This window comes from Labrus bergylta, chromosome 23 (genome assembly GCF_963930695.1).
Source record: "Labrus bergylta chromosome 23, fLabBer1.1, whole genome shotgun sequence".
Classification (NCBI taxonomy): Eukaryota; Metazoa; Chordata; class Actinopteri; order Labriformes; family Labridae; genus Labrus; species Labrus bergylta.
The window spans coordinates 4,956,241-4,980,596 of NC_089217.1; the positions used below are offsets into that span (position 1 = coordinate 4,956,241).

A 24,356-nucleotide genomic window follows, 5' to 3' on the forward strand; every position below is an offset into this window, starting at 1 on the left:
CTGTGATATAATCTCCATTTGTAAAAAAAAAAAAAAAAAAAATACAGCTTTATACGTCAGCTAATTTTCCAAATGTCTCGCTGTGTCCCAAAGTAAAAGCATAGAATTCAAAGTCAATCAATCTCTTCATTGCACAACACAAATGACAAAAACTTAATTGTTTTCATAAATTCCTGGCACACTTAATTCAAACACGTTGCAACAACAGTTTCCCTTCACATGAACCAGGTACATGAATCTTTACGTGTTAAGGACGAGTCAAAGCACGACACAACTCTGAAGGGCATGGTTTGTTTGTAAAGAGGCTCTGATTTCATTTCTAGGCTTTGTGGTAATAATGATCCTTAACATGTTTTCTCCACAGAGGTCATGATTCAAAGAGTAGACAAAACATGAAGGATATTTAATAATGATGTAAAGTATTTTGGATTGTTTTCCCTTAAGTTTCCCTCTATATGAAGGGAGTAGATACAGAAGAAGAGGCACAGGAAGTTCTATCTTGTAGGTGTTGAAATAAGACTTAAATGTGGTTAGTACAAATTTAGCACCAACTGCATCTCCACTCTAAATGCCACAGATCTGGAGTCTGTGCTGACAGGAGATTTCTTGTAGTTTCTTCTAATAGAAACCGACCTGGGTGACTCCTGTGCTGCCAAAATAAAAGCTGTGTGTAGAGTATTCATCTTTAACTTAAATTACATTTCTGGGAATTACACTTTTTGTTAAAACAAAACAACACTAAAAGGCACCAAATAAGAGGGTGTCACCTGGTATTATGTACAGTATGTATATTTTCTTTTTTTTTAAATTGTGCAATTCTGCATTGATGTTTTCTTTTTCCACGATAACCCAACGTGTTTCCATAAAGAAAAATCACAGTCACAAGATACAGATGATACTTATTCACAAAAGAAAAAGAAAAAAAAACAGAAGAAATACGGCATGTAAGACAACAGTTCACCTTCCACACAATGTTAACAACAGGGATGAAACATGAAAATTAAAGTGTAGCATCAGAGCAGACAGTTTAACAATTCAGACACATTTAAAGATGTAAACAAAAGAGGAACTCTGGAGGACAATGAACAGTATGTACAGTAGTTTAAAAGTATGGTTTTATGGATGTGAAAAAAAAGAGAATAAAACTTAAATTTGCTCTGTCACTTGTTAATAACTAATTCTGAGTTTTGGCCTAAGGGTGGCGCCAGATTACAGGCAACAAATAATGGATGTTCTAATAAGAGACATACCAGCTGCTAGTGTGATTAAAAAAAAAAAAAACAGGGAAATTTCATTTCAAGGTAACAGGAGAAAAAGTAAAAATACATGATTCATACACTTTATCGCTGGCCTTCAAACTGTGAGTCATAAATTAAACATCAGTTCTTTCTTGTACTGGCTGTCCACAGAGGAGAGGTGTGTTTTACTTTCCCTTTAAGAGTGTACACAAATTAACACATTAACTGTGCAAAATGTGTGAACTGATTTATTGATTATTATTTAGAAATAACCCCACTAAAAGATCATGAGTATGCTCAAAGACTCGAGGGCGGGCAGGAAATGTGTCGATTTGGAAGTCTAAAGTGGGAGTTCATTCACAGGCCAGCTTGCTGTCAAAGCTCGACAGGCCGATGGCGAAGGCTTGGAGGGCACACATGGGGTAGTTGTAGTCCAGAGTGAAGATGTCTTCAGCCACTCGGCCGAACTGCATGACGATGTAGTCGGCTGGAGTCAGGAGGGAAACAGGAGAATAATATTACAGAGTGTCACTAGTGACAAATATGATAGAGGTGAAGAGGTAGGACACTCACGGTCATTGTCGTGAACTATTTGGAAATTTTTCACCGAGGCTTGGGTGACGCGGCCGTGGAAGTTCAGGACGTAAGACTGGGTGTCGTCGTTCCACACGGGGGCCTTGTTGTGCAGCTCGATGAGGTTATCCATGGAGTGGTTCTGCCACCTGCTCAGGAGACTATCCTGCTCCTGAATAATAAGAATAATGAATGAATGAATGCATTCAATCAAAGTGAGAGCGGATTTCTTAAATGTCACTGGGTACCAACACGATCTCATTACCCACTTATCCAAAGAGAAGGTTAAGCTCTACAGACTTCCACACATATAGAGCTCTGAACCGAGAGCATAACAACGATCGTATTCTATAAAGAAGCAAAGAATGTGGGTGATACAATGAGGGCTGAAAATCTGCTCTTGTGCTCTCTCTATGTACAAATGTTTACTCTCTACATAAATATGTTTTAAGATCTTTGAAATAGAAATGTATTCTTTGACAACAAAACAGATCTGGCTTCTGTAAACTTGTCATAGAAAGGTCGATACAGAAAGAATGTTTCTGTCTCCAGCAAAAAAGTAGGACCTAAGAATTGTTTATTTTGGTAACCATCCCCAACTTTTGTCTCTGGAAACGCCAATAAATGTGTACCGTACAGAACCAAGATGAACCGGACTACTTAGTGGAAACGGGGATTTAGTCATGTCCAACACTGTAGACAAAGAACTGAGCTGAACAAGTTCTGATGTCAAACTCACGCTTTGAGGTCGCACAGGAACTCTCTCAAAGTTCATGTTCATTCCCGGGATGATAACTGTCATCTTCCGTGGTCCTTTGAATCCCAGCACGTTGGTTTCCTGCCAAACGATACACACAGAGTCATGTTTTAAATTAACACATTATGAAGGAACTCATTTGCATCAAACTAAACTCGTCAGTCTTTGTTATTGACTCACGTAGCAGATGGCTGCCAGTTCCTGTCGTTTGTTGCTCTCCTCCAGTAGCGCTCCGGGGTTTTTGCAGGGATTGGTGCCGTTGTCGTACACGGTGAATTTTGTGCCCATGAGGTTGGATCTGATAGGAAACGTATTGTTGATGAGATGTTTACACCAATCACACTAAACATCTGAGTCCTGTGCAGTAGAGCAGTGTGAGTGTGGGCCTACCTGAGTTTACCTATGAAGCTCTCTCCCTCTCGAGACAGATCAGTGGCATCCACTGAAATAAGGTAGTTAGACGTCTTACTCTTCTTTCTTTTCCTACCTGCCAGCAGAAACACCTGCAAAGAAAAAACAAAACATATTGTTGTAGCAACAACTTTGGATGATCCGCTTCCCATTTATATTATAAATAAAGTCAAGAATGTAAGAAATAAAAAGATGACTGTGTCCATCTGTGTTTTTTCCAATACTTCTTAATAATTTTGAATGTATTTTTTTAAGCTATGAAATCGAATGTGTGTAAATTGTTAATAGTATTCTTGAAATGTCACCTGAATATGTCAAAAAAATCTGATTGTATAACACATGGACGTAGTCTCAGTCTGAGGAACAGCTTTTTCCCCAGAGCTGTTTCTCTACTGAACTCTACCCCCCGAACTCTGAACTCTCTCTCTCTCTCTCTCTCTCCCTCTCTCTCTCCGCACCCTGCTGACCCCCCTTTCCCCTCCATATCACCTCACACCCATCATCCCCCCACCTCTCCTCCTGGTCACACACACACTCATCTCTCATCCATCTGTATTATTGTATTATAGTATGTTCATATTCTTTAAATTATCTGTAAACTTGTATAACATGCTCACTGCATCTTAATCTGTATATTATTAGTATAGCATGCTCACTGCATCTTAATCTGTATATTATTAGTATAGCATGCTCACTGCATCTTAATCTGTATATTATTAGTATAGCATGCTCACTGCATCTTAATCTGTATATTATTAGTATAGCATGCTCACTGCATCTTAATCTGTATATTATTAGTATAGCATGCTCACTGCATCTTAATCTGTATATTATTAGTATAGCATGCTCACTGCATCTTAATCTGTATATTATAATCCTAAGAACACACTTATTTTGTAGCATTACTTATTTATAGCATTTATTTATATTTATTGCATCCCATTAATCCAGCCATCCAGATTTACCTAATAACTCACTTTTTTTGGCTACATCTGTAAATTTTGCAATTACTGTACATAGCACAGACTCTTGCACTCAATTACTGTACATAGCACAGACTATTGCACTTTCTGCTTATTTGCACTTCTGGTGAGATGCCAAACCTCATTTCGTTACTCTATACTTGTATATGTGTAATGACAATAAAGTTGAATCTCATCTCATCTCATCTCATCATGTCATCCATGTCATGTCATTTCTGAAGCCGACTTTCGATGCACATCGATGGAGGTTGCCATATTGGAAATTCTTTCTAACTTTTGGTCAACCTAGCAACAGGCAAAGAGCTGGAGCTGAGGCGGGCCTAAGGTCTCCTGACAAACAGCTGCACGCCCGTCAGTCAGTCAGTCAGTCAGTCAGTCAGTCAGTCAGTCAGTCAGTCAGTCAGTCAGTCAGTCAGGCCACTTATTATGAATGCCAGAGAAAAGTCTAACTATGTGGGACTAATAATCCACTGATCATTTCATTTACATCAACACATTAGACCGGTACTCACCCTCTTGCCGTCCTCTTTCTCCATGTGCATGAAGTAGGTGGGGTAGAGTCCGCGGTCCATGCCCTTCTTGTCCCGGCTGATCCGACATTTAACAGTGACGCCGCGTGGAGCTGGAAGGAAGACGAACTCCTCCAGATTGGCCACATCGATAAGTGCGCTGTCAGCCGTGGGCGATCCGGGGGTTACCAGCTCCTAGGAACAATAAAAACAGCCATTAAAAAAAAATTAAAATGGCCTTCTTTGAATTTGATGTGAGGTCTACTCTCAAAGTCAGTGTACTCACAGGAATGTCTTTTCCACTGGCGGCTGAATCCGGTCTCGTTGTGTCTGCGTTCGGGGACAGAGAACGCGTCCGTTCTTCCTCCCCGTCGTCCTCATTCTCGCTGTCTTCATCAAAATTCATGCTGCCACACAGACCTAAAGAAGGAAAGGAGGTGAAAGAGTGATACATGAAAGCCTTAATAAAACATGAAGGGAAAACTCAAAGACTTTGGTTTTTGTACAAAATTGTCCCTGCTGTGGATTTCCTGTTTTTTGGGTCATCCATGGTCTTTGATATTTGATTACGACTCATTTCTCATGAATTGACGCAATGCTGAGGCAAGGGTTGCAGCACACTCTTTTCGTATTTCTTTGACATTTAGGGCGGAATATTATTATTCAAGAGTGGAGGCTTTTTAAACGCAAAAGAGGAAAGTGGATAGAGATTTGTAAATGTATATGAGTCGTCTTGAAAGTGCTTTTCAACAAACAGAATAATGTGATTTATTCTCTGCTCAGGACTCAAAGCTTTGATATTTTATAAATTGGTTTCTGGAGGGGTGAGAACAATGCAAAGAAATGCATGCCCTCATGTCGATGTAAAACAGACGGCCGATCTAGACAGCTTTAGACATTGCACTCTTTTTTTTTTTAAATAATATTTTATTTAGCATTTTCCAACAAAAATAATACACACATCACAAATCAACAAACTCTATAACAGCCGGCCAGCAGGATCCTGAGCAGATGAAGGTGGGAGCACATATATAGAATAACAATAAGACAGTGGAAAGACAATATTTACACAGGGGTATTTACCCCTCGGGTCCGCAACTCACCCTGAGAGAACAAATGAATCATCATGAAATATGGATTGTAAATGTTAGCGTCCCTCGAAACCCTGACTCAAGGGCTCCAATTAAAACACAGAGCGGAGTCGTGTTAGTCAGCGGCTCATGGAGTCAACTGCCAGGAAATGTCAGAGACCTTCAAAATAAAGCCACACACTTCTGCATTTTAAATAATGCACACCAGGTCAAGAACATTACACGGAAATTAACCTGCTTCTTCTCGATATATTCATTTGCTAAACAATTAGCCGTTGGATGATTGAGATGCTGCTGTAGCATCATGTCACACTAAAGCCCAGGTACAATGGTATTAGTAAAGGGATTTGATAATTTGACACAGGATTGCAGAAATTGTGTCTCTGCACTGTGATGATACTGTTACATAATGTATAGCGGTCTAGTCTTTAAATAAAGGTGAACATGTCCCCTCCACAGTCCATTTTCAAACTCTGATTCGCTTCTTTTAAAAATCAGACAATATCAATACTTATAACGATACCACAGCAACAGAAATGCAAGTCCCAGGGTCCCAATGTTGGGTCAGCTTTTGTTAGTAATTATCAAAGAATTCAGGCAAACTCCTGCCCACCGTCTGAACTGCAAAAATATGTTGGCAATGATTCTGTACTGAAACGTTGGCAATGTTTTTTGTGCAATTAAAACAGTGCTACTTCTCTTTTGATCAAGAGTGAAGATCTGAAGTGTTTGTTTTTTAAAGCTCTTGTACTTTTGAATACCATCCATCATTAAAATAGTAAAGATTGCATCATTTTAAAACACATGGTATTAAAAAGTGTCAAGTTATGAAACATTTTGACAACCAAAACACAACCTATCCTTGTCTACGTTTGAATACATTGTCAACAAAGTTTATGAATCCCTGCCAGCAGGCTGCTGGATGAGGGTGGCAGTAGCTATAATGATGCCACAGTAGAGCTCTGCAGAATGAACAATGCCCCAGCCTATTATTAAATGACCCATTTTTGGGCTGCGCCGCCATCAATCACGCCGCTGTCTGCATCCGTTCTATACTGCAGCAACAGAGGGCTGAAGTCTGAGGGATATGGAAAAGTCTAACTTTGCTTAAGTTGCTTCTGATGTTTAGACACAACTACATCAGCTCAGACTTATAAGACTTCATACAGGGTAGACATGAAGACACTGTTCTCTATCTTTAACCTTGATTATTATTTGTTCATCTTTCATACCCTGACCACAAAGACCTCGTGTTTAACACACAACGTGATATTAGATCATCCTGCTTCTTTGTAAAACAGCATCAGACTCCACAGACAAAGTGACAAATGCACATTTTTAAACTGCTCATGGAGCTAGATTGACACTTAGATTTAAACTATCTGCATCTTTTCTGGTCATATAATGATCTAAAGGTTCAATGGATTTATAATATTTGAATAATTTAAAAAGTCGTTAATTTTCCTTTAAGTCATTTAAAAGGATTCTGAAACCATTAACTGTAATTTTCTATCGATTACTCATCATTAGCTGTTTTGACACATGCACTAAAACTCCTGATAATGTTCTGGGTGTGCAACAGCCTTTTTACATCTCGCCTCCTGAGATCGCCCCCTCCTGTTCGACGGGGAAACTTCACGCTGTGAGGGACTTTTGCGAATAAGAAACTCAGAAAGATTTCAGGGGCACGTCGTCCTGAATTTTCCAGATGAATTTTCAGGAGTGCATGTGTGAAAGCAGCTTTTCTGAAACCGAAAATGAAACTTCCAGCAGTGTGTGCTATTTCTGATAGCGTGAGGTTGACTCATACTATTCCCTCAGCCTTAGATAATACTGTAGAGTTGTTGAGAGATGTGTTGATGTTGCTCCAACATATTCAAATCCAAGCGTAAACTTTCTTTGTTCGGAAAGCTATATTCCAAGGATGAACAAATGATGCAGCAACAGTAAAAAAGTGCTTTTCCTCTTCTAAAAAAATGCAGCCTTCTTTTCTCCAGGCTTTTATCTAAATCCCTTAAGCTCTCTCAGGACTTACCTTGTTTCTTCAGTAATTCGTGGATGTCTGTCTTGGGCTCGAGGAGCGACTCAGTGTCTCCGTCTCGCTCAGGCTCTTCAGCAGCGGGGGACTGGGGCTGAGAATGAGGCTGTACCTTGAACTGAGACTGAGATTGAGAAGGGGACTGGGACTGGCTCACAGACAGGATTTGTATTTTCGTCCCCTGGTCAGAGGCTTCTGAGCCTAAAAAAGCCGCTGGGCCATCAATGCCTAAAGCCGAATATATTGAAAAGGTAAGGTTGTTGTACAGAAATAATACAAATGTTAAAAAAACAACAGGGGGAGTTTTCCTCACCGTCCATGATTACATCGTTGGTGACATTGAGTTGAGAATCAACCAGGGGGGCCTGCTCCTCGCCCCGCCCTGTCCTGGAGCGCCGGGGGCGGGTCTCTGTGTTCGGCTGGACCATGAGGGGTTCCTGACGCTTCCTCCTCTGCTTCTGCTCCAGGAGAGCTCTCTGTGGGTCAAACAGGAGAGCAGACATTTCATCTCACTCCATGCATGTGCTATACTATAACTAGACAACTGTGAATAGAGACATGTGTAGATCAGAAGATATTTTTTGTAGGAAATGGATTAATACTCCTCATTTAAAAAATGAAGCCAATGCAGAAAAGTGCCTCCGACCTGTATCACTTCTAACAACCAGCCAGGGGAGACTCTTACAAACAGCAGCCCTATTGTAAGGACCGGTGACTATAAACGTATAAGCACAGCGTGTCTCCTTCCATTGTACAAAAGTGAAGCCAAAATATCCCTGCAGACGCTGACATATGGCAATGACAACATAACTTGGAACCAAGAAATGCGTAGAAGGGGCCACAGTATACAGCTTTTTTGTAAAACCTCAGGTCCTACAGTAGGAGGTAGGAAGGCCCGCATAGTCCTGGTATGCTACAGAAATAAAAGAAAAATGATTTTTCATGTAATAAAAATATCACTCGGTTAAGAAAAATCCATACCGGTTCATTTGATGACACAGTAAAGAGATAGACACCCACACCGAGTAGACAAAGCAAAAACACAGTGCAGTTATGTGAATACACGATGACTCACAACAGAATGAATAACCTCAAGAGTGCAGCCAAACGAGAGACACAAAAAAATAAATGTATAAAAGCCAACAATCATACCCAAGCCAGAATGCCAGAATACCTCAGAGTGCAGTGAATGGGTTTACTGAATAGCTGAAATAATGGGAGCTGCAAGAGCCTCTGTTGGTGCTTTGCTTTATTCTGCAGTCAAGAACGGCTTTGAATCCACCCTAAAAAGATTTGGCAAAGACAAAAGGTAGGATCCACCAAAATGTTCAGTGACATGTCACTTTTATCCAGAGGTTTGACAGCACAGGCTGGGGTAAAGATACAAACAAATATTCTTGTCATGCTGCTGTCCCGTTGTCCTTTACCCCAAAAGCCCCGTTCTCGAGGGTCAACGCAGCCATTGGGTTACACAAGCGTGTTAATTAGTGCGTCAAATGCACAACAACAAGTGCTGTTTAGCGATGCTGTGTGGTGAACTGGAAGAGACCACGGAGGCCAAGTCTCATATTTGCCCAACCAAAAAGCTGTCAGAACTCATCAGTCATTGTGGGAACGCTGGGAAAGTGCCTCTAACAAATGTCACTGTTTCCAGTTCTGCAAAACTACAGCTTCTAGCACTGTGAAAACAATTGACAGGAATGCAGAGAGGCCTACTACTTTGATATTAATGGGAAAAACAGTCTTGTGACCCTCTAAAGATCATCATTGAGAAAATCAACTGTTAAGATTGTGTCTAAGCAATTGAACTGGTTTTACTTAATGCATCCATTCTTTTAATCCCAGATGTGTAATGAGTGTAAGAGCTTTATGATCTGAATCTGGATGTTACCATTTTAAAAACAAATCTCACTTAAGGGTAACAGTGTTAGCAACAGTATTATCTGTGTGATCAATGAATCTGTAACAACTGCCCAATTTCAAGATGCATAAAAAACCCCCAGACCTGAACCACCTAACTTTACAAAAATCTAATGCTAGTAGTCTACCACTGAAAGTCCCCTCAACAAAAATAAGTTACAGTCCTCTCAGCAATTGAAAAGTGAATTGTGTCCCCACTAGAGATGTGCGATAAGCCGGCAGTACTAGAAAGACTAGTCAGTTATTAATACTTTTATCAATGTAGACCTGCCATGTCGGTCCAATGCTTTGTCCAAACTGACGGGCCACTAGCCGGGGCTGTAGCTCCAGTTGATGGCTACTGCCATAAAGCTCTACTGGACAGTTGAAAACAAGCATAGTGAACATATAGACACAAACTGTGGTCCCATGTTTAGCCATAGTAAATAAATTGTACTGGATTTTGACAATTTTCTGAGTGTTTTAGACGAGCTGACTAGTCTGAATGAAGATTTTGGTTTGACCAATATGGAAATAAGAAGTGAGGCTCGTTGACTTCTTATAATTAACCTTTACTATGGACTGAATGCTATATAATCAAGATTACACTTTTTGTGTTGCCTTCCTGTCTCATTGCTAAATTAAGCCAATCTATTGTGATTATCCATTCCTTTGTTGAGGACTCAACAAGACCAGGATATAACCTCATTCAGCCTCTAACAGTCTTTCCTGCGTCAGCCGAAACACGAGAAAAAAACAGACTCAAATATAATTCTGTTTGTAGAAGATATGAATTCAAAAAAATTGAGAGAACAATCGCGGATTAAATCGCTGAAAGATTACTTGAGGTCACGATTTTTCTTTTCCATTTCAGAAAGTCAGAGAGGAAGATGAAAATAGCACCACACATGTATCACCCAAACAAACAGATATCAGAAAAAAAAAGTTACCAACCCGCTCCATTGAGATCCTCAACAAGTGTGAGCCCAAGTTAACAGGTTTCCATTTTTCCTGCATTCAGCTGAAAACTATTTCATCCCACAAAGAGCAGCTCTCCTGCTGGACATGACTCTGTCTCTCTCCCCCCCTTATTCCTCTCCTGGATGTCTTACAAATCGATAAACCAACAGCTTCCTCGTTGCTCTCTTTGGTCCTCAGACAGAAAAAGCTTCTCTCTCACAATCGGCAGAATGTATGTCTGTAGCTGTGTGCGCGCAGGGTCACTGCTGCTTACTGGATCTGCAGTTATTAGTGCTCCGGCAAAAGAGAGAGCGACAGAGAAAGAGAGAGAAAGGGGGCTGTGAGGTGCGCTAGAAGTGAGAGGGTCAGAGCAGCCAAGCTTGTTGGTGTTGGTTTCAGTTTTTATGTTATTTCAGGATTAAAAATGCACAAAGTAAACTTTCAGGTTTTTAATCTTGTTTTTTTTAAATCAAGATGATCCCCCTCTTGTCATGAGTATATGTGTATTTTTCCTTAAAGGTTACATAAGAAGCAGACACTCTCTAGTGTGCTGTACAACTGGACGGACACACACACACACACACACACAGACTAAGCCAGGCCCCCCCACACTAAATCCTCCTCTCTCTTTGAACTCCCCAGTCTAGCCTTCCTGTCCCTCACTCCCCTATGTGTGAGATAGGGGTGTACAGCTATACCAGCTTAAATCAAAGCTCCAACACAGCCGTTCATCAACATGGTTTGGGATAAAGCATCAAACGGAGACTCAGGAGGAAAGGATGAAAAGAGAACAAATGTGTGCTATGCCAGGTAACGGGTGGATAAAGGAAAACAATTCCACCTAAGCAGCAAGAAGGCATTAAAATTCCAAGTGACTGGGCAGGTGAAAAACCGGAGATTTCCGAACCCAACAACTGTAATCCCTAAGATGCATGCCACCGCAGCGATGTTGAAGCTTTTCGTGCCAAACGGCAGGCTCCCCTTGGTGACATCAGAGCAGAAAACACGCAACGTCGCAGCACTTCACCTTTATCTTGGCAACTGATTACAGTAACACAACAGGTTAGCTCTGAAACTACAGCGTATGTATCCATGAGATAGAAGGCTACAGCAGAGTTTTGTCAGATCAGTGTTGGTTGTCAATTCAGCCAATTAGGGCAAAACTTTAATCATCCTGTCATAAGCAGCAGATCTGGTCTATGTAGCCTCAAAAAGAAGAGTCAGATTAGTTTCTCATCAAGTCAAAATAATAAGTCCCGGAAGACAGAGTGTGCAGACAGATGAACTGCATCAGTTTTGCATGGGCAATGCCAGTGCAAAGTTTTAAAGCTACTTAAAAAATACAAGCTAGGACAGAAACTAAACATTTAGCTGGAGATGAGTTTAAAAACCAGCAAAATACAAAAACAAGTTATTAAGGACGTAACAGCTTAAGGAAAATAAAACAAAGGCATGAAATGTGAATGAAGATTGGTCTCTTACTTGTTTTTTCAGTTTCTGCTGCATGAGAGTGGCGCTGTCGTCTTCAATGCCACTGCAGAGAAAGAGACAAACCTTTGTGATAAGAAGTTACAAATTTGAACACAAACTCAATAAAACGTCGAGGTAGATAGAAAAAAATCACTCTCTGCATTTGCAGGATTTGCTGCATTTTTTCTGCATTTCCATATTGGCCTCATTTTTCAACACTGGAGGTTGCCTCTTGGATTTTACACATATTTATTCTATTCTAGTCTTCTATTGAGAAGACTTGGCATCCTGTGAAGTCTAGTATAACATAAAGTAATTAGTGTGTTAATAGGGTATATTCAGGGGACTAGCAGTTTAAAATGTGTAGATCATCCATGTAGAGATCACATAAAACGTAGTGTGTAATATAACTAAAACAGTAAGTCATGACCTTATCATGATTAGAACCAAAAAAGCTAAAACGTCGACTTCTGTGTTTTCTTTTTCTTAAATGACTGAAGAAAAGAACTCAAAAACAGAAAAAGGCCAGAGCTCCAGCTGAGGAAACGCCTTACAGTCTGGGTCCTCTGGGCATTCACCCAAGACACCTATCTGAAGGGACCTGACCCATGTTGCTCAGCTACCAAGAGCAAAGAGAAGGGCAACAGCAGGAGTCTGTGCTGTCAGAGGCTGGGTCAGAGACCTACGGTATCTGTCTCATAAGTCACTCCTATACGTTGATGTAATGTGTGGGTCACTAACTCCCTTTCTCATTTCTTGTATCTTCTCCTGACACACACATGTAATGCTGATCTGAAATGAGCCTTTTACAGGAAAGGATTCTCAGATTACGATTAGAAGTCATCTATATCTGTCCATCATTATCAGACTGGCTCATTCCAATTTCCCAACCCCCCCCTCAGTCACTCACAGCTCTAATGTGTAAGTGATGACACACTCGTCTTAAGGACCTCTAAGTCCCTGCTTGCTGACGTCACAGTTCATCTCTAAAGGACAGCCAGTGAACACCAAACGGTGACGAGTTCGGGAAACTCATTAAAGCCAAGCGGTGTTTTAATGAGTCCACAGTGTTCAAATTAACATCATCATCTGCAGCCAAACATCTACTTGGAAGCTAATCATCGTCATCTTGCACCAGTGTGTCATAACATTTCTTGTAAATCCCTTTCAAAGCGTCGAACGCTGTTGACATTGGCAAACAGATGGACCCCCAGGACGCCATTATGACCTCTGAGAACTAGTGCTGGTGACAGGGAAGAGTTTAGGACGATGGTACTTTTTAATGACGGTATTGAGGATGTTAAGGAAAGAAAGGGTGAAAGTTGTGCAGGTGAACTCAATGGTAGACCCTGGAGTAGTGGCTCTGTTTTTTTTTACCATCCTAGTATGTGAAGATGAAGAAGTCATTGTTGGTTGTGTATGCTGGTGGACACAAGCCACATTTAATCTAACGACCTCCTTTCAAAAAACAGTAAGGCTCACCCTCTTCAATGTCTGTTAATCTCAATGAATTCACAAACATTGCTGTAGGTTACTTTGGATAAAACTATTTTACCAGCGACTCCAACCTTCTGTTGTCCCATGTTATACCCAAAACCTCCAGACACAGATTGAGACAGTTTTATATGTGCGTATCTTGGCAAGTGTTTCAGGGTCTACCTTGCTGTCGAGTTGGAAGAGAAGCTTGCAGAGCTGGAGGGTCTTCAGGGTAAACAGCAATTTGGAACCAAGGTTACCAGCAACACAGCACATGTGGAGAAGAAGGGAACAGAACAAGTTCAGTAACAAGATAAAGAGATTAAAGATATAATATATGATGTTTTAAACAAGAAAACGAAATATAACTTTGAGTAATGACTTTCTTTACTAGAGTGAAGTCAAACTCCCTCTAGGTTTGTTGTTAGCTCTGTGTTCACACTGATGGGACGGCGCTTTCTTCAGCTTATTTATGTGTCACTCAGAGGCTCCAACATATTTCATACATGTTTCTTTTTTCACATGAACCCCTCCTTCCTGACTCGTTAGCGCTGCAACAATGTGGAGGAAGAGAGATGGTCCCGCCCACACAGAAGCACTATTTGTAGAATTGGTCGGAACACTAAGGTGGGGAATGGGTAGGAGGGAAGGTGGTGCGCTGAGGGACAGAGGAGATATGGCAAATAAAAATGTTGGTCTGAGAGACTCATGCTAAAAAGCTACTCGTATTGGATGTACTCTAAAAGTGGCATTTTAATTCATAAATTCCATCAGAGGTGACATTTTGGGAGAACAGTAATTATCTAATTCAGTAAAAACAAGCTGATAATGAAGAGAGTGGGCAATTGTGCAACAGGTGTAACTTAAAATAGGACAACAACCTTGTGCTATCATAAATACTTTAATCTGTTTGGGGATGTGTGTGTATGTCCCCACCGACATATAATGTTCCTGAAAAACATGTGCATATGGTACAAACACACGTATGCACACGTACGCACACACAAACACGTCACACTTAGACAGCACCTCATCACAGCTGTGAGCGATCAATGTTTCATTAGTCCATCACAGCTTGGGTGACAAGACAAGGACACACCACTGTTGTCCCCTCCTTGTGTGTGTGTGTGTGTGTGTGTGTGTGTGTGTGTGTGTGTGTTAGCTAGGTAACCATGGCGTTTTCCCTTCCGTCAACAGTGCACCTCCACCAGCATTGATTAAAAACCTGCAGCCACTTCTTAAGCTTCGCTGTAATTGGAGGTTTTCACACAGAGCTGTGGAGATTAACACACTGATCGAGGGAGGGGACTGCGAAGGGCTGTGTGTCTTTTTTTTTTAACCTGTACATGGAAATCGAAATATTGAATTGGATAAAACTAGGCCGGCTGCTTTTTAGAAGCGTATACTAAATGTGCAATATGACATAGACTTCAGAGAGAGAGCGCAAGACCTATATGATGTAACTGCTTCAAAGCTCCTGTGAGGAAGTTTTAGTCAAATCTCATTAAGAATCCTGGCAGTGGAAAGTGTAAACAAAGGTTGTGCAGCATGCTGTCAATTACTTCATCACCATTGAGAGATCTGTATTAATGTCAGGCTGTTTCATAACCAGCTAAAAACTCCTCACGGGAGATTTAAATAATGTCATGGTAATGATTCATCACTGTTAATTCAGTGTGCAAGAGGACAGGTGGGTCAGTGCTTCTTTTCAAAAGACAAGTCTATTAAGAAAATTGCATGGCAATAACCAGAGGGATGTTATTATAATACCAGGTCAATTTAGCTGTTGTTCATGTTAATTAAAGGTCTTCCAATTTACTTGGAAAATAATAATTTGAAAGTAGCATTACTTAGTGTCTGCCAAAGGCAAGTCAGCTTCCAATTTAGGGAGGATAAAGGACAAAAGGAGGACTGATAAGATTAAATTATTCAACTCCCTGTGAGCCAGTGCACGGCTTTCAGAGAGAAATAAATATATCAAATGACTAAATGTTTAATTGACAGATAGGGCAAGCACAGCATCCGCCCTCTGCCAACAGGAAACTGTGCAATACCAGTCGAGCTTTACTTTTACCCCTGAATAGTTAACTTATGTAAAAAACCATAAGCCATGATCCCACCGTTTTTGCTTAGAAGAAGTCTCTTTTCACAATCATGATGGATTGTGAAACTTGTAACGCCCAATGCTAAACTATGGCTTCCTAAAAATAGTTAATTGTTTACATATCAGTGTGCCTGATTTGAGAAGAAAGTAATTTCACTCCCATGTATGCTGAAAGTGTATTATGGAAGTGACAAAAACAAATTAAATCTTGTATATCACCAGTTGAAGTTGTATATTTGCACCCCCTGTTGAGCCTTGCCTTCAATGTTTAACGCACAGAGGAAGAATTGTGGGGGGAGGTCATTCAGCCTCATATTCAGCATCTGAGGTGGTAAGAGGCGGCAAAGCAGAAGAGCGCTGTGTGTGTGTGTGAGTGTGTGTGTGTGTGTGTGTGTGTGTGTGTGTGTGTGTGTGTGTGTGCATGTCTGAGTGTGTGTATGTGAAGCTCTTGCTGCTTGTTTTCTCATCGCGCCTCTCGGGCTTCTATAGTGCCGTAACACAACGAGAAATCACACACCAGGACATCGATATAATGCCGCTGTGGATACATTGTGTAAATACAAGCGTGTAAATACAAGCGTGTAAATACAAGCGTGTAAATACAAGCGTGTAATGACAGCGGGACTTTGTTGCAGTGCTGTCTGGGAATTGCAATCTGTAGTTTTGAGCTTTACACAGGTCATACTGGATGTCCTCATGAGTCTCTATTGTATCCTTCTACAATTATCAAGGTCAAGCTGCAAACTCAGTGACCTGCAGTGCAAATAAAGGCTAAATCTTTTTAGTACAAGTTACATCCCAACAGTGACAACTAGAGATAGCTGAGCCTTTTTTGGCTAAATTCTTATAGTCAAAGTCATTTAAGTCAGATGGATATTTATTCACATACTTAATTATATAGTGATCCAATCAAGCAGTCCAGAGTATACAAAAAAAAGGCTGGTCACACGTACGCAAATCACCAACTCTGGTTACAGCACAGCCACAGCCTGATGCTCTGAATAAGTAAAGACATCATGGCTGCAGAAACATGAGCAACAGGCACATCTTTGACTGCATATCAGCTGTTCAGCCGGCCAAAGTGACCGGAAGAAACATTATAGTAGCTGTTGTCGCTTTCCTGGCAGAGACCACTTTCCCAAGCGTCAACACAGCTTGTAAAACCGAAGCAATAATCAATGTGGCAATGCAGGAAGAAAATGAACCGCAAGTCTTGGAAAGAACACAAGTGATGCTATTTTTAAGTACCTAAAACATCATAATATCGACATGCCAGTGTGTGCAGCTCTACCTGTACGACCAGCGACTGTAGGCAGGCTGAGATCCTCCATTCTTTACATCCTCCATTCTTTACAGTGGATGCAGCAGCAGGAATGCTATAGTCCAAACTCCCCTATCTACTGTATCCCAAAAATCTTCCCTGACACTGAAGCTCAGAGTCACAGTGCAGTCCTACCTAACAGAAAGCCCCGCAGGCTCCAACATCACTGCAGTTATGTCACTGACAAAGAGTAGCTTCGTCCCACCCAGGGGAGTGACAGCTACCAGTGGTTGGGGAGGCTCGGAGCTGTTACCATGACTCCACTCTTCTGGCAAAGCACACGGATTCAGCTAGGGAAAGGTGTGATAGTAACAGGACAAAGTACTACAAAAGCATATATATTCCATTATCTGACAGCTTCATGTGCTAAAATGTTGCAATAATCATGTTCCCTTTATTTCTGGATAACTTTCCAGTAACTTTCTGAAAGACTCAGCAATCAGTCACGGCTCTTTCCTGTGACTCATAAAGGGGGCACTGCATTAATCAAACTGCAGATGTGTCTGTCTGGTGTCTCAGTTTTATGCAATAGTGGGAATTTATTGAGCTTAAAATAGCACAAATCTCTACAAAAAGTAAATGCCCTTCCTATCAACATTACTGGATTACTGACTAACAGATTCCTGTCTGTGTTCCTCATCATCATCATATCCAAGAAGCGCATGCTGCTTCAAAAAGGTTAACTCAATATACTGAGATTTATAGATTACCTTTTCTAAAAACAGATACCTTGCAGGGACCTTAATCTAGTTGCTAGGCAACCAGAGCCTCCCTATCGTTTTTTGTGCTTATTTGCAAGAGCAAGAGAGAGAGAGAGAGAGAGAGAGAGAGAGAGAGAGAGAGAGAGAGAGAGAGAGAGAGAGAGAGAGCAGAGGGGGAAAGCATCCAGTGTGTTTGCCCTTAGAGACTGAGGTAAAATAGCATACAAGTCAACTGATGATAAGCAGGGGAATCACTCACCAGAGGGAGTAATTATTGAGCTCAAAACAAATGATGGAAATACGCTACAACAAGTTGATAATAATACTATTGACAGCAAGGATCTCAAGGGAAGCCGTCGACTCATTACTCTTCGACAGTGATGCGTTACTTTGTTAAGTAAGCTTCAAAGAAATGCCTGTTGTGTGACAGAACGGTTGACTCTTCTGGTAAAGGAACCACAACAACAAACACTCGAAAAACAAACTAAGTTTTCATGCAGAAACACCATGAATAACCATGAATACATGAATACAGAGCAAAAACTGCAACTTCAGTGGAATGTTTTCAATGCAGTGTCCAACAATGAGAAAGTAAGTCCATTTCAAATACCAGAGATGTTTCTTTAGAGTCCCAGAGGGCTATATGGAATCTTCTGGACAACCGCATGCTATACTTGTAGTGCAGAGCTCAACCGCCAGAATTTATTTCAATTGATTTATGATGATGAAGGTTAGATTGCCAATGTTGTGAATTCACTTTCATACATTTATCCCTCTTATGGCCAAGACACTTTTATACATTTGGCAGTATTGAACTATGTTTGAAAATGGCAAGAAAGCAGCAGCAAAAACACAATGTTACATAAAGCAAGGACAGGATAGATGCTTATATTTTTAATCACTGGTCACATTTGGGGGGGGGGGGGGGGGGGGGTAGCACACTAGTATAATGCTATAAGTAAGTAGTACAAGTGTGTGATAACAAGCAAAGAAAACGTAGAACAAAAGGTGTCTTTGAAGGCTGCTTGTTAGGAAAGCTCAGTCAGCCATCTGTGAACTTTAACACAATCTGTCTGGGTTGGATGACCCAACAGAGTAGTGTGCACTACAGCTGGTGTGCTGATCAGGAAAGAGTCTCACATTACTAAACTGTCAGAGTTACAAAGCAAACAGTTTCTCCTGACTGTAACAGACGTTTTAGGTAAAAACATCAACATATGTAGGACATGTTCTTTCAGTCATGAAAGCAACATGTTTGTTTTTATGTGCTGTACGCAATTTAAAAAAAAACTGACTTTTTAACGTCACTGTAACTGTAGGACGCAATCCTGCATCTTGTAGCTATGCCTTGAATGAGAGCCCTTATCTACAGACTGAAAAATCAAATACTCAGACAGGAAATATAACAGGAAAGGGTGGGAGCTGCTTTGATTTTCCACTCCCTGCCGAATGAAAGCAGACCTCTGCTCCAGTGTTTGAAATTGTTTATAGTGCAAACACACACACACAGACACATGACAGATCCAACAACACATCTGATGCCCACTCAACAACCTGCAGCTGAGTGGACATCACATGAACACTGAAGAGAGCACTCTGGCGCTGAAGGCTGAGTCTGGCTGCTTGCGTCAGGCTTTTGTTCACATATCACTCCTGTTGCTTCCAAATGCAGAATATAAGTGCATTTTCTGACTTGTTTTATCATGTGTTGCTTGAGTGAGAACATACACGACTTCATAGGAATGCTCTGACACAGAACAGACACTGCGACAGAAAGGCATGCTCAAACATGCAATGCAAACATTTTTACAACTCGCCCTCAGCTTTAGTGTAGCCAATGCTAAACCTAAAGACAGAGAGAGCGCGAGAGAGAGAGTGCTATTTGTAATGCAGATGGCTTGATATGTTATAACATAACAAAAGGGTGTGGATTCAGTGTAGTCCATCTTATCCTCAGTTAAAAAACAAAACAGAACTGTGATTACACGATGCACACACACCACACATTCCAATCTGCACATTGCACTTTGACACACTGACACTTTACTGTTTACATTATTCTATATTTTATATTTTGCACATTCTTTTATTTAAATGTACATTATATTTATATTTTACTGTGTATATGTGTAATTATAAGTAAGTAAGTAAGTAATTTGAGTGTTTATTGCATGGCCTTTGCGGAACAGTCTTTACATTTCACTGCACATCTGTATGAGCATGTGACAAATACAAACCTACCTACATTTATTATATGTTATTATGTTATTTTTTTCACTTTTGACTTTTTTATTAGTCATGTTTCGACGAAAAATAGTTCAAGGAAATAAATTGCATAAATGCTTCCATGCTTCAGATGATGTTAGGATGTTAAGGAGATACAAACATGAATGAGCTCTTTAAGTAAAGCTGGTGTTTGTTGTTTTGGTTCCAACAGGCTTTTAAAGTAATTTACAGGCTATTATGTAATATATAAATAACAGCAAGCACGCTTAATGTGTTTTACATTTAGTAAGCATTTACATCGTTACATTTAGTTAACTGTCATATGTGTTTATTAACCAGTTGTGTAATGTTATACCGAGCGTATTACATCTTGAAGCTAACGGTGGCTACTTCAGGCTCTACTGTCTGCATTGGTTCCTTTAAAGAAAAAAGTTGTGGGCAGTGGTTCAGTTTTCTCGGTTAAATGAGAAAGGTAACTACTTCGGCTGGCTTTTCACTCCACTGTTAACACTAACACAACACATTAAAGACAAATTGTACGCAGTGTTTGTTCTACATTACCTTATGCTGTAGTAACTCATGTTTATCCACGGTTGCTAAGGAAAGATCCTCGTGCAACAGGACACTTTTTTTTTTGTGGACGCGGTTCAGGAGAACTCCGCAGCTCGGTCCTTAGTTACCGCACACGCACAACAACGGCCGTTCCTATTGGTGCGCGGATTTCTTAGGTGGAATCTGATTGGCGGACACTCTGCTGAAGGGGTTGAGAATGGAACTCACGACTTTTCCTTTTTTTTTTTTTTTTTTTTACCTTCAGATAAGATATACGGTAGCTTTACGTCATCGATGCCGCACACCCTTGAACACATAAATACCTTTGTTACACCAAAAGATCAGTATAAAAAGGTTTGCTGAAGTAACCAGTAACTTGTCAACATAATTCAAAAGGCTCAAGCATATTTCGCAAATATTTAAAGGGTCTGAAACACGTTTAATTCTAGAAATCATCTGAGGTCTTATTTAAGTTTATCTAAAATAAGTGTATATTTTTTTGTTACTGATTTTACTTTTATTAAATTGTAAATGCAAAAGATTCTTTATTGACTTCTCTGACCAATAATCAGCAATTGCGACTTAATATAAGTGTAAACAAACAAATTACTTTAGTATGCCTGTTGGTCTTACATATAAACATTTTATTCTATAGATTGCAACATATCTGGAAGAAAAAAAGAATTTGTTACAGTTCTGATATCAGTCCAAACATACTCACACTTAGTTAAATATTTATTGCAGTTTTTTTCCTGTATGGCTTGATGCAAGTAAAATGAAGCAAACAGTCAGTGAATCAAAAGGCGGACATCGTGTTAAATGCAGCAGCATCATTGAGGGCAATAAAAAAGTAGCACAGAAAAGAGTTCTGGTCATCGAAGTTATCAAATGAATAACCTCTGTCTCCTCTCACATCTCTCCAAATCAGCGGTGAATCAACACATCCGACTCAGACAGATGACCTCTCTCTTTTAACAGCAACATCAGGCCCCTCCTTCTCCTCCATGTCACCTTCACCCCATAATCCCTCTCTGGTGTATCGCCCACCAAAGTGTCAGGTGGCTGACTACATGGTGGAGTACATGGCTGAGGCAGTAGCACGTGTAAAGATGTGGAGGAACAACTGATCCCTTCTTGTATTACTTTTGGAGTGTCCACATTGGACGGCAGACTAATGCTGCTGACCTCAGTAGTGCTGAACTCATTTAAAGCAAGTATTGAAGCACCAACTGCTGGAACTGTGTATCCCTCTGTCGGTTGAACAGATGGAATTTCAGGCCTATCCAAACATGTGTTTGAGGACCCAGCAGCATCAGAAGCTCTCTCCACATTTCTTCTTCTGATCGTGGTCGACTGTCTCTTTGGTGTTTCTAAGCACTGCCTACTTGAAACTGTCTTTTTGACTGGGCTTGATCCCCGTGGTTGATTTCCCACATCCGGCACCGCAGCACACTCCGTAGCTTTCTTTGAGAGTGTACCTTTCGTTCGACGAGACTGGTCTCTTGTCCTTGTCTGAAATGCAAGCGCGGGAAATTTGCACACACTGTTTTTCTTAGAAAGTTGCGTAGAGCTGTCGAGGATGCTTGCAGCTTGACATTTTCTTCTCCCACGTCTCACCGGAGGCAGAGCAGCAAGTGCGCTGTCAAATTGTGGGCTTACCTAAATGATTAAAAGAAAGAAAATTATGTCAAGTAAGTTACAGAAAGGTCAGGCTTACTGGAGAGAATATGCATGGAAAATACAATCACGTTATTTTATAACACCAGTGCAACAAGCTAGGTATAATAATAAAATATTGCCAAACTGCTGAAGGGAATGTGGCGAATCTTATGCACACTTTGGTCACATTTTTTGGTCCTGTCCATTATTAAAAGTGTTCTGGAACAATATTCAGAGGGAAATCAAAACCATTTTCAATGACGCCATTCACTTGAATACAGACTTCATATTGTTAGGTAAAACAGTGGACAAAATATGTGATGATCAATATTTATTAAGAATTCTGCATATAGCAGCACTGAAACAAATAAACGAATAAACGATAAAGAAATTGGCTTCAAAAAACATGTTCCTTGATATATAAATGGAGAGAAACAACTCAACAAATATATCAGATGGAAAGTTTAACTTGTAAAATGAGGAGGAACTCAAAACTGTCTGAAAAGAGATGGTCTAAATCAGGGATGGGCAACTTTGTTCACAGCAAGGGCCACATTCATTTAATTCTCACGGCCAGAGGGCCAAATTGTAGCATGCAAAAAAACGATTACAGTCAATTATGTCTCAAATGTAACTCAACATGTACCAGTGATCAAATATTATCATGGACATTCTGGTTTTCATGGCAGATTTTGTCATGTTTTCTTCATTTTTTCCAATTAATTGATATGTAAAAATTGACCTGAGGGCCACGTTGAGGGTTGATGGGCCGTTGACGGGCCGCCAGTTGCCCACCCCTGATCTAAATGGTCAACATATGATATATACCTGGAGGTGGTGATGGGGAGAAGGATGATACAGAAACTGTTTATGGAACAATAACATGCATCCCTTACACAATCTCATGTGTGAACAAAAGAGTGTTTTTAGTGGGAGGCTACGGCTGCTAAGCTGCAAAAAGGACAGATTTAAAAATACTTTTGTTACCTACTGCAATTGCACTTTATAGCGACTCCCCTTTAAGTAAGGACAGAAGACATTTACACTTTTAAACTTTAGCCTGAGTTGCATATATCATATATCAAACTGTATTGTGGGCTCATGTTTTTTTTGTATGGGTGGGATATGTTTGTATATATGTGTTGTGTTGTGTGTTTGTATATATGTGTTGTGTTGTGTGTTTGTATGTATGCTGGCTGCTGGAACACCTACATTTTCCTGCTGGGATGAATAAAGTATATATTATCTTATCTTATCTTATGGTAAGAAGGAAATTAACTGAAACTTTGGGATCATGACAATAGGAATGACAGCCACTAAGGGGAGCACTACCTAGGTTTTTTTTTATTTGTTTTTGTCTTGTTCTCTTTCTCTTTTCTTTCTCCTTTGACTCTTCTTCTCTTTCTTTCAATTGAATTGAATTTTTTTTTCTTTTTATTATTATTTCATATAACTAACCTGTTTGTTTGCCCTTCCTTAAGATGTTAAATATCGTAGAGAAAGGGAAGAAAACCTTGACGGAGGGACACACTTATGAATTTATATCACACAGATCCAAGCTACCCCAGTTTTACTCCAAGCTACTTTAAACAAACTGTAATACATGTTTCTGTATTGTAAAGTGTTTTTTTGTTTTTTTTTTAGAATTTTCACATCACTGGGGGGGGCACAACCTTTTTAGACACCACACACACCACTTGTAAAAATGACATTGTATTGTCATCTTTATGTTGAATATAAAATACGTGTACTGTATGTTAAGACATGATGACAATAAAAAGTAAGGTCAGGTTTGGTAACAAATTCAATGGCACATAAAGACACTCTTAAGGTGGATTCTGTTGCAGTGTTTGCAACCTCAGAGACACCAAAATAAGACAAATTAACTGACAGGTTACCCAAGAACTGAGAGCTGCTGAGGTATCATGTGTTGCTGTCTCTGTGAAGAACTCTCTTGGATTGAGTGCTGCTCGAACTTCAGGCACATTTTGCAGCCTGGCTCCACACAGAGACCTCTCCAGGAACAGCAGTGGAGGCTTCTCTGTCTTTGAAGCTTTGCGGGGCATCAATATAAAAACATTCCCTTAAACCTGGTGGAAACAAAACACCCTTAAATCAAACACACCGCTTAATCTGCACAGTAATGACTGACTTCTGTGCGGCAATGTTTACCTTTGATGGTTTTTTGATATTACACATACCTTAAGGTGGTTCTTCGTGTAAGATAAGACTCCAATTGCAAACAATTTAAACACGCATAAGAAGTTAGCAACTCATATTTTATCAAAGGAGCGTATTGTTTTTCTTCTTCAAACTACTTTGTTCCTCATTATTTTCCCCCCGGTTCCCCCCATGATCGTCTCTGATTGGTCCAATGGGTGTTATACT

The 24,356-nt window shown here is 40.2% G+C and overlaps 2 protein-coding genes across 4 annotated transcripts; both read right to left on the bottom strand.

Moving 5' to 3' along the window:
• Positions 1-10: 10 nt before the first annotated feature.
• On the bottom strand, positions 11-20,428 carry tulp3 (TUB like protein 3). Of its 3 annotated transcripts, none has more exons than XM_065951524.1 (12): positions 20,319-20,428; positions 13,589-13,630; positions 11,942-11,993; positions 7,914-8,076; positions 7,598-7,828; positions 4,758-4,891; positions 4,475-4,666; positions 2,959-3,071; positions 2,749-2,866; positions 2,551-2,649; positions 1,812-1,983; positions 11-1,725 (listed from the first exon to the last, which is right to left on the bottom strand). In XM_065951524.1, the coding sequence occupies exons 1-12, from the start codon at positions 20,336-20,338 to the stop codon at positions 1,592-1,594; spliced, it is 1,470 nt and encodes a 489-aa protein (XP_065807596.1). In that variant the 5' UTR covers positions 20,339-20,428; the 3' UTR covers positions 11-1,591. The 3 variants fall into 3 exon arrangements, with proteins under 3 accessions (XP_065807596.1, XP_065807595.1, XP_065807597.1); XM_065951523.1 differs by lacking the exon at positions 20,319-20,428 and adding an exon at positions 16,801-17,037; XM_065951525.1 differs by lacking the exons at positions 11,942-11,993; positions 13,589-13,630; positions 20,319-20,428 and adding an exon at positions 10,454-10,739.
• A 598-nt stretch (positions 20,429-21,026) lies between these two features.
• rhno1 (RAD9-HUS1-RAD1 interacting nuclear orphan 1) lies at positions 21,027-24,312 on the bottom strand. The gene is made up of 3 exons (XM_020649476.3): positions 24,170-24,312; positions 23,867-24,058; positions 21,027-21,968 (listed from the first exon to the last, which is right to left on the bottom strand). Exons 2-3 carry the CDS (start codon positions 24,032-24,034, stop codon positions 21,234-21,236), a joined length of 903 nt encoding a protein of 300 aa, XP_020505132.2. The 5' UTR covers positions 24,035-24,058; positions 24,170-24,312; the 3' UTR covers positions 21,027-21,233.
• Between the last annotated feature and the right edge of the window lie 44 nt (positions 24,313-24,356).